Here is a 10,804-nt window from a genome sequence, read left to right on the forward strand (position 1 = left end):
TCAGATGAAGTGTGGGGCTGCCATAGAAACTATCCAGGCCAGCTGGAGAGACGGTATTTATTTTGTGCAGCTAATTGGTTGATAAGAGTCAGTGGCAGTTCTCCGAACAGTGCACTTTTTATACTGGAAAAGGGAAGAAAGAGAAAAACCTGTCACCTTTCTCTTGCTGGGCCGTGCAGAAAGCAGGGTTGAAATTCTCGTCAAAACTGAAGTCAATGGGAGATTTGCCATTGATTTTGATGGAAGCAGACACCACCCCAGATATCTTCTATTTTCAGACAGCTACATTTGACTACCACCAATCAGCTGTCCTCTATTATTGGGCTTTTTTGAGTGTTTTTCAGCCTCCATGACTATGTCTATATTAGGGAATTTTTGCTAAAATTTCTCAGCATTGCTACTGCCTGTCCAGGACGAATCTAAGGTCAACAGACTAACAGAAGTTAGCAGCGACAGCGACAAGGTTCAATCTATGCTAATGGACTCTCCAGTAATCAGAAATCTGCCTGTATCGATTGTGTAATTCATACTGGATAAAAATGCAACACACATTTGTGGCCACATTCTCCCCTCATCACTCCTGACAGCACTCCCAGCTTATTTAAAACAACATTCAAACCGCACATTGGTTTCCCTTGTGGCTTAATTCTCACTATTCACTGAACTCCTTTTTACTAGAAACGGACTGAAGAGCCAGATTCTGAGCTCATTGTTTGGTTTTTTGCTGACTGCAATGAACAGCCTTCTCAGTTTCCAAGCCCAGCATTTCTATACACTCAAAACAGTTGCAACCACCAACTAACAAAATAAAAGCAGGTCAGGGATGGGGAGGCAGGATGAGTGAAAAGAGTGTGCACGTGCTTTTCAGAGAGAATGAGACTGGAAATTAATAAAAGACTTGCTTACAGCCTGTAGCAACAAATGACCTCAATCAAGTATGAGAGATGTCTGTGCCCCCAAACAGAAAAAAAAGTTAAAAAAAAACCCAACCAAAACCATTAACGGAGGTATATTTCTCAGCTTGAAATAACTGCACTTAAATAAAAACACCCCCATAATTCTTCACAAGAGAAATGATAACCATGAGCAGTGATGCCAGTAAAGAGAGTCTTCAGTCACAGGAGGCTTGTGTTGTTGATGTAAAAAAAAAAAAATAAGGTAAAACATGGACCTTCAATCTTGCCTGAACGCTGGATATTATTCTGAATTCATCTGGTCGATTAACCAGCCCTTCACTATCGGAATTTTTTCTATATGAGCAAGTTACCTTTTAACATTTTCCTGGACAAACATGACAGAGTTTTCTTTGGTTTCCTATTGCATATAAGGTTTCCCCCTCAAATCATTCTGATTCCTATTTCCAGGCATCCTTTGGAGGTCAGAAAATCCCACCGTACTGGGCACCCACATCCAGATATAGATGCTGCTTTTAGAGGCTCTTACCCCAAACCCGTCCCCGATCCACTGCACTACTTGGAAATCAACAGAACTACTCATGGCTTTAGTCAGGAGCTACTCCCCAGGCAAAGAAGCCCCATGAAAACAGGTTAGGAAGAGCTGCTGGCAGCCCTGACTGTGTGTGTTTCTGACTTTTTATGTTTCTGACTGAGCGAATGCCATGTGGAACGTTCTCATTATACCTCCCGCCCCCCTAAATTTACAGGTGCATGTTTCTCGCGCCGGCAACACACAACTAACTGACCAGTTCTGGCAACTATGGCATGTGTTTTTCAATAGAGTCTGTCCGACTTGGTCTCTTTAAAGAAGAAAAGCAAGTGGCATTTACATCAGTGTCCAGAAAGTAACAGCCTGATCCAGCTCCTGTCAAAATTAATGGAAAACCTCCTGCTTTTTCAGCGGGTGTTGTTCTGGACTCGCAGTGAACAAGTTCTCCATGCTCAGGAGCCATCTTTATTCCCAACCAGGCGCAACCGTGTCTGCACACCACTGCACCTGACCCGATGAATCCTGCTGCCTTTGAAAGCCAGATCCATCCCTAGGCCACCAGTGAAGTAATCCTTTGGAAGAGAGGTTCCAAAGGTTGTAGAGCTCCTCAAAATGGTGCTTTTTTTTTGGATTGGCCACATTGTGCCTATTGCGTTCCCATCTTCCTTCTCATATTAAAGTGAACATTCTTTGTTGCTTATGTTATGACATAACTTGTAGTACAAGTACAAGATGAGAAAATAGCTGAATTAGTGTCACAAAATCAACTTTAATATTGATAGATTTCCAAGATGGCTTTTTTGCTCGATTATTTGGAGTTTTTTTAATCACTTTTGGTGGATAGCAGCACTGTTTTCTATGCTCAGGTTCTTCCTTTCAGCTGAGCATATTTTGTATGCTATAAAAATTGGTTGTCTTTTAATTCTCTTTTGTGTATTCTATTTTTCCCAGTCCTGGATCTACTTGGTTTGGTGTTTATTTCATGTAGCAGAAAATACCTATCGCAGAAAAGCAAAGGCAGCCTGGCGCATGCTTCTCTTTGGGCACGTTGACATCATCCTCCTCTCTGAGCTCTAATTTGACTTTCAACACAATGCCTAAAACCGCGCTGCCTCTGGGCACAAAAGATGAACATGAGAGTACACGTGTGGGTTCTGTTGCCCCATAAGCAAATTGCCTTGTTCAGGAGGAATCAGTCAAATAATGCGTTTGATAGTCTGCGTTTAGATTAGGTGAGAGAAAGCATGAAAGTGGGGTTGTGGTGTGTCACTGACAGCAGCACATACTGTTCAAGGCTCAGCGCTGTGAAAGTCACTGATTAATTCTTCCACATCTCTCACAAGGCGAGACAAGATACAGCTATTTCACGTGCAATAACTCCTCTTTGGAAAAAATGAGGAGATTTCTTAGGGTTTTTAACTTCACCAATAGGCCAGAGCGGAGCTGCACTTTGCGAAGTGCACATACACCTCGTAAAAGATAAGTCCTGCTTGCAGTTCTCTCTCTGTATTTACACGGACCTCACGTGGAAGGAGGAGAGGAGAACATCACTGCTTTCATGTAACAGATAAGGAAAAGAAACTGGGGGTATGTGCATAGGGACAACGTTTGTGGGGTGAGCATTGCTCACGACGATAACAAATCCGCGCACGCGCACAGGGAACGCCTGCAGGCTGGATAACGGGCTGTGAATCAACCGCTGCTTCAGCCTGTCGGGTTCGAGTAGTCACACAGGTAACGAGCTGTACCTCCATCCACCCCTGTAAAGAGCAAGCTAACCAACAGCCTTTTTATTTGTGGATGCTCCAAACCCACAGTGGAGCTGGGTGTCTGTCTGAGCTCTGCGTTTCAGCAGCTGGAAGCTGATGGAAGAGAGGAGGGAAAAGGCATCCGTATTTCTACAGTTTTCCTTTCCAAGCTAAATAGGTTGGATGAGAGAAGAGAGAACAAAACTGAATCACTCAGACAATCTGTTCTTTCAACTGGTGGGGTTGGGAGATGAAAAGATTTTTACAAATAAACGATAAAAAGGCAAGTATTAGTTTATGTGTTTGACAGGAGGGCTGTAATTCTGCTTATATTACCACATAAAATACTAAAATGTGGAAATTCTGTGTTAACTGTCCTCCTGTAAAACTAGTACATTCTCTTCTTATCATTATGTCTCATCTGATTCATTATTCAAACTCAAGCCAAAGTATTCCAGCACTTGAGATACCACATAAACAAAAACAATGTGAAGAAACTCATCATAAACACATCACAAAAACCTGCTTCTTGCCCTTCTGAAATCCTGCTTTCCTTTGACAGGGCAGAGAGCACGTCAAACCTGCTTTCCCAGTCTGAAGGCAGACCAATTCTGTGCCTGTAGCGAACTCTGTATTTCATAGAAATACCAGATTTTTATTCCACAGTGACAGGACAGGAGAAGGGTCTCATCTGAGCCATTTAGGATAATTTGTTTTAAATAGACAAAACAACCCCCCTGGCCATTCCCTCTGTCTTCTAAAGAGTGTGTAGTTTCTTTAATGCCGTTGACCTCAGAGATTCATCACTGCATGTGCTGTAACTCGAACAAGAAACATGCTGCTCTCAAGATTGAGCCGAAGCAGAACTCTGCCTTGATAAACTAATCTTTGTAAAATCCACCATGCTGCTGTGTTTACCAGAGCCTGGAGCGAGCCATTAGCTCTCTTTTTTATTCTGTTCACTTTCAATAGAGTACAGCACGCTGGAAAAATAGGAACGGGGCTTCCCAGCAGATCTTAGTTCTGGCTGTATTCTCCCTTTGACCAGCATCAGAAACCACACAACCCTCACAGCAATCAGCACTGAACGCATCAGGTTAAACCCCTCATTTCTTTAGCACAATACGAAGTCTCTCGGTCTCTCGTATTACCCTTCTGGTCGGTCAGGTATGTGAGGTTTTTCTAGGCAACAGGTGTCTTTTGAAATAAAATACAATCTTCTCTTCAGCTCACTGTGTGAAAGAAACAGCAGCTGCAAGTATAATGCTGAGGACACATGGTCTGTAAGACACCCAGAAGAAAAAATACTCCCTGTTCCACTTGTTAAGGTAAAGCGCAGATGTTGCTTCAGTGATAAGCACGAGCATAAGGCAACCGCAGTGTGCTGCACGTTGTAAATTCAGGATCTAAGATTTCACAGTATTCAGGAGGCTGCAGTCAGCATCACCGGTTTCTTTATGTAAGGGAAAGTTGTTTATGTCAAATCTCACAGTCCTAACAAGTATCTCCCTATCACAGTTTGCATTACGCTATCATCAACAAAATGCTAGAGACTATCCACAGACTTGGCAGATAAATTATTAATGTCTTTTATATGGACTCAATTATGAGTATCAAAAAGTGACAAATGCATAAATTAATACACTTCCTGATTTAAGTATTTATAGATCATGTATATTAAAGAGGTTTGAGTCATTTAGAATGTTAAATGCAATTTTTTTCCCCTGCTTAGTGTTGGTACTAAGGCTATTTTGGTATCTCTCAGATCTAGCCTGTTGTGAAATCAACTGCAGAACAACGGTGTCCAATGAATGTAATGACCAAAGCTAGAACCGGTCCTTTCCAGGAAGCAATTCTTTGCTCCTTTAGGTTGATAATTCAATCCTTCCTCCTCCCACACTTTAATAATTTTTCTCTAATTTCTTTTAAAGAGAAAGTACATATATTGTAGCTTGTAGTGTAACTGTTAAGGTGAAAAAAGGCATTTTCTCATAAAAAGGAGGTGCAGCATTTCCTGTGAAACACAAAGGTCCTCCAGAACTGCCTGATCTCCTCGCTCCCTCCAGTGTTCTAGGCCTAACTAGGTCAGAAACTCTACCCTACCACTGAGAACATCTAACACCACAGAGAAAACACAGCTCACAGAATAATCCCAGAGCTCTTCCTCTGTGACTAGACTCATTACTCTGGCTGTCTTGCAAAATATTTATGCTGGCCTTGCAGCATAAGTCCCAGTAGCTTGTAGGGCTGCACCTTTTTCTGGCTGCAGTGTTTGATACGTAGAGCAGCAGCTGCAGTGAACTGGGAAACGTACACATGGAGAAAGGCCCAATGGCCTGGATCAGCGAGAACAAATCAAAAGCTTCTCACTCCTTCAGATCCAGCTCAAAGCGACCCTGGCTCTTCTGTGTGCCTTTTTTTTTTTTTTTTTCAAAATCTGTAATGGTAAGCTGTTGTAAGACAAGGCCATCCTTTCTCCTTCTATCACTTCTATCACTGTTTTAGAGGACAGGCTTAAAAAACCAGAATGAAACAAGCAAGCTCTGCTCACAAGATAATAAAAGGTTACAAAGTAGTTTCATCATGAAAATGAGAGTGTAGTACTTCCTTGCTGCGACACGTGGTAAAAAAAGGGTCATTTAAATGTCTGACATACTCATTTTTTTAGTTGGCTATGTTGTGCCAAATGAAAGAGATGTGAGTTGAATAATAAAAAAAACATAACCAAAAGATTAAACATCTCAACGTTACGTGGAATGGTGATACACATTGCCTAGAAGACAACCGTAAGAAGTTATCACTGCTTGGACCCACCTATTGTTTCCTACTCATTTATTGACTTGTGCTCTTAATCGGGCTCCTGTCCTGCAAAGGGCTTAGCAGCCACAGGACAACGGGAATTGCTTCTGACTGACACTATTGCCACACTTTGCATACTGTGGTCTTCAACCTTTGGTGCTGTAGAGGGGAGCAATCTCTTCTTACGAATCCATACAGCCTTTTGTCCTTCCGGAACCAACCACCCTCAGTGTGCTACACCGGGTTGTTACTACCACAAGAACTAATAATTCAGAGTACTGCTATTAGGATTCTCCTCTACTCAGCTGGTCACACAGATTCCAAGACTTGTATGCTTGTATCACAGGGAGAAATTTTGAGTCAATACTCACATGTGTCTTCACATCACCTTCAAGAATCTTGCTGTGCCTGAGAAACTCAGCAACGCTTCCATTCAGCAGCCTATCAAAGGCTTCAACATACGGTGCTATGCCTACAGAAGAAGAGCAATCCATTATTATGGGTTCATCAAGTATGTAGCACAGAGGATGTTCCTTTGGAGCACATGGAGGAGAAATACCATGGAAACAGGGGAAATTGCTGTAACTCAGTTTCCGCTGTACTCAGTCATTTGTGAAATCAGTGGAAAAGGATGAAAAATGATTTTTTTCCTAGCTAGAAAGAAAAAAAACCTCTGCTCTTGGTAGAACCTGGCTAGGAACATGAGGAGAATTCACTCGCTGCAATGTAGTGGAAGCCTCTTTTGTCTTAAATAACAGGTGCTAAAATAAACATTTCTCAGCCCTTCAAAGGCTTAGTGGCTTGGTCATAGGATCACAGAATGGTTTGGGTTGGAAGGGACCCAAGATCATCCAGTTCCAACCCCCCCACCATGGACAGGGACACCTTCCACTAGATGAGGTTGCTCAAAGGCCCATCCAGCCTGGCCTTAGTGGCTGATCAGCATGATGGTCTTAACAAATTTCTACTGTTGTACATAAAACAAATATTAGCCCCTAAAACGAATCTGCAGTCTACTGAACAACTGGTTTTACACCAACGTTGCTCCATCCAGCCTGGCCTTAGTGGCTGATCAGCATGATGGTCTTAACAAATTTCTACTGTTGTACATAAAACAAATATTAGCCCCTAAAACGAATCTGCAGTCTACTGAACAACTGGTTTTACACCAACCATCTATTCCTGAACATATTTGCATTCTTTGGTGGCTTTTCTTAGCAAGCAATTCAATTTCCAGTAAGATGAAGGCTTTAGAACGGGTCACCGGTGGATTTATGCAGCAAGATGTGGCTTTTTATGTGGTACTTTTTAAGACAGCAAAAGTAATTTTTCCTTGGATGCTTTCCAGCCCTCCCTGACATATCCTCATGTCTCGTCTATGCCGCAGAACCTTTGTCAGGTCCAGCAGGAGCGACGCATGTGTGAGTTTATGGCGTCTGTGGGATCTGAGAGATCAAGGCTAAAATTCTTCCCAGCCTCTCTCCCTCATTAATGAAGCCTAAAGACCGCTCTGAAAAGGTCCCGGGCCTTCCCCAGAGAGTTTGCTGTAACATTCTGGCACTATATGACAATTGTGCCCAAATTCATAATCTTGAAAGCTCTCTTTATCCCACAAGAGTCATCTGGCTCCTTGACAGAAAAAAGAAAGGCTCTGGCAATTGAGTTTGCAGTGGCCTGTGTGTGAAAAAAAAAAAGTAGTTAGCCTGCTAGGCGGGATTTCAAGGCTCTTTTTGTTCTCCTGATGTCGCTCACCTTTAATTCTGAGGAATGTCTGGGCTTTCTTCCATATTAAGTGTTTGTGTGTAAACCCCTGAAATAACCTAGTGCACAAAAGATTTTCGTTGTGCAGATGCTTTCCAAAGCCCAGTCATGTTCTTTGTCAAAATTTGCGTGTCAGTCTCCGAGAGGATGGTTGTAACCTTTTACTTGAGAGCAGAGTTTTAAAGAGTGATTCCCTGAATGGCGATTGTCCTGCGCAGAACTAGAAAGCAGCTCTGCTTTGGTGCTGTTCAGTACCGCCAGCGCCCGGAGCACTGGGGGCTGCGCGCAGCAGTGGAATGATTCGTTTGCAATCCTGCTGTTGTAATGCTGTTTAGGAAAACAGGAAAGGTACGGTTCTGCCACCCTCCTCATTATTTTGATCTTTTCTGGAAACGTATTAATTGAAAAGTTACTTTTTGGTAATAACTCTAATTATGGAATGGTCTTTTAGGGGAGGAGCTCATGGTAGAAGAAAGCAATATATCTCTATTTCCAGTTGACACTTAAAAGTCATTCTCCGGCTGAGTGTCAGTTTGAAATGAGAAAAATAAAAGGAGACCTGTTCTGTAAGAGCTCTGCAGTTGCTGTGGAGTCATGTGAACCTCTGCAGAAGCTCAGCAACACAGGCATATGGAATGACGTTTGTGGCACTACATGCCGATCAGTCACTCAAATTGAAGAACCAGTACTTCCAGTCCTTCCTAACTGCATCAGCAAAAGCTGATTCCCGAGTCCCCGCCCGAGACAGCTCTGCCTGGAGATGTGGTGCAGGCTGCCGAGTGCCCCGTGCTTCTGCTCAGCTCAGCTTCTCACTGCAATCTCCTCTGGGTGTGGTTTATAATCTCACTCCAACGAGGTTTGTCGATTGTTTTCGTCCAGCAACCTGTTGAGGTTTTACGGCTCTGCTGCCCTGGCAGGGTGAATCTTTTCACCTGACTGAGCTGGGAGCCTGCTGGAAGTTCCTGCCCTAGAAACGCGCTGCTGTCAGTCAGTGCTCCGCAGCAGCTGCCAGCGTGTGGGCCCATGGCACACATGGTGTGAGGTAGGTCCCTTGTATGGGTTGTTGGGTAAGGGTTGACAGACAGGGACAATAAAGCAGCTGACACACACTGACTTGCTTCTGTGTCAGTGAGGAACCTGCCTGCAACTTTCTGCTCGTTCTGCAGCTTCTGCAGAGCAGCTGAGTCCGTGCTGGGATGTGCTCTTCTCTGAGGAATGCAGGAAAGGGCCAAGGAATACAGAAAGCATATGAAGCTAATAAAGGGATAAATGTCAGGTTCTGGGTGAAAAAGCAAGCTCTAGAAAAAGTAAGGGGCACTTCTAGTCAATCAGCACTAGAGCTGCCACATTTATAAGAACAGAATCATAGAATGCTTTGGGTGGGAAGAGACCTTCAAAGGTCACCCAATCCAACCCCCCTGCAGGGAACAGGGCCATCTGCAGGTTGCTCAGAGCCCCAAGGTCCAACCTGACCTGGGATGGTTCCAGGGATGGGGCTTCCGCCACCTCTCTGGACAACCTGGGCCAGGGTCTTACCACCCTCAATGAAAAACATTTCTTCCTTCTCCCTAGTCTGAATCTCCCTCTGTCAGTTCAAACCCATCACCCCTTGTCCTGTCACAACAGCCCCTGCTAAAAGTCCCTCCCCATCTTTCTTACAGCCCCTTTCAGCACTGAAAGGCTTCACTAAAGTCTCCCTGGAGCCCAACTCTCTCAGCCTGTCCTCCCAGCAGAGGGGCTCCAGCCCTCTGATCATTTTTGTGGCCTCCCCTCGACCTACTCCAACAGGTTCATAAGTTATTTACCCTGTAAATTTCAGGAACAGCAAAAAAAGTAAGGAGTGAAAAAATTTGATTTGGTGATATGATGTGAATAAATGAAGACAGACTTTTTTTTGGTGTATTCTCCAATGTAGTGCTTTGGAGATGCACTTGAGAAGGGAGAGCTCTGGAGATAACAAAAGGTCCCCAGGGATGTGAGCAAATGCTTATGAACAAACTCATACTTCATTAAGGATATGAAACAAGTAAATGGAGTAGGTCCACACCGTGAAATTCAGAGAGCTGGCAAGTAAACTCAGTGTTTGTATTACTGACTTCCTTAGGAATATTTATGCTGTAAATTTTGGGGATGTCTCCTTTCTTCTGCTATCAGAAGTAAACATTTTCACCTGGTGAGTCATCTACAACAATCTAGATGCTCAAATGGAGAGAGTGATACAGCTTGGAGTATGGACAGTATATTTAAGAGACTAGTCAAATCTTGAAGTTTCTGGGCTGTATTGATTTAGAATGATGCATACGACTGAGCTTGTCACACGACACTTCCAAATGCCTATGGTAAAATACTACTCTTCTATGACAAGGAATTCATAGGGGGTGGGATAGCACTCCCTCTCAGAGGACAAAGATGTGCTCTACTTGCAAATTTTAACCACAGAAAGATGGTACTTCAACAACCACTTACTTCCATTGACTCCATTGATGGCGTCACAGTCCATTCCACCCGCTCGGTGTGAATCTGAAAACAGCGATTCGAGCCGAGTCACGGCCTTCTCCAGTCTCTCCATCAACCCATGAGTCTCTGCCATTCTGAGAAAACCATGAAGGACACAGTGTCAGACCCCTCTGAGTGAAGCCTGTGCTTTACTTCACGTTACCGTCCTGTTCATCTTGTGGCTTCACCTTTTATCAGTACGGCCACAGTACGGCTTTGACTCAAAAAGAAGCAGAAATTAGGTTCCATTTTTAACAACTCGCACATCATCTTCCTTCCCCACCATGTGATTATCTGCCTTCTTACATGTGAGGAAGTGTAGGCACTGACGTCTTTGAATACTGGCCAATGTCAAGGAACACGGTGCTAAATATGCCGCAGACTGAGGAGTGGTTATATAAGCCAAGACAAAGCTATGTTTAAATCTCCGATCATTTAATATAACGAGCTAAAGGTACACGTTCCTCACTTAAAGTTGAGAGTGTTTCGTTCTAAGTGACATACAGTAATTAATTAAATATAGGTAATGTATGTAATCTATTATGTCTAACAAA

At 43.4% G+C, this 10,804-nt stretch overlaps 1 protein-coding gene across 2 annotated transcripts in view; it reads right to left on the reverse strand.

The window, feature by feature from the left end:
- CAP2 (CAP, adenylate cyclase-associated protein, 2 (yeast)) overlaps positions 1-10,344 on the reverse strand; it is a 44,180-nt gene extending 33,836 nt beyond the window's left edge. The window contains exons 1-3 of one of the 2 annotated variants that reach the window (XM_010138999.1): positions 10,248-10,344; positions 8,013-8,033; positions 6,365-6,459 (exon numbers count right to left, since the gene is read on the reverse strand). In XM_010138999.1, coding sequence (XP_010137301.1) covers positions 6,365-6,459; positions 8,013-8,033; positions 10,248-10,344 — 213 coding nt within the window. Of the gene's footprint in view, positions 1-6,364; positions 6,466-8,012; positions 8,034-10,220 lie in introns of both variants that reach the window. The other variant, XM_010138998.1, reaches the window with a different exon arrangement.
- Positions 10,345-10,804: the final 460 nt, after the last annotated feature.

Source organism: Buceros rhinoceros, unplaced genomic scaffold (assembly GCF_000710305.1).
Source record: "Buceros rhinoceros silvestris isolate BGI_N320 unplaced genomic scaffold, ASM71030v1 scaffold19906, whole genome shotgun sequence".
NCBI classification, from domain to species: Eukaryota; Metazoa; Chordata; class Aves; order Bucerotiformes; family Bucerotidae; genus Buceros; species Buceros rhinoceros.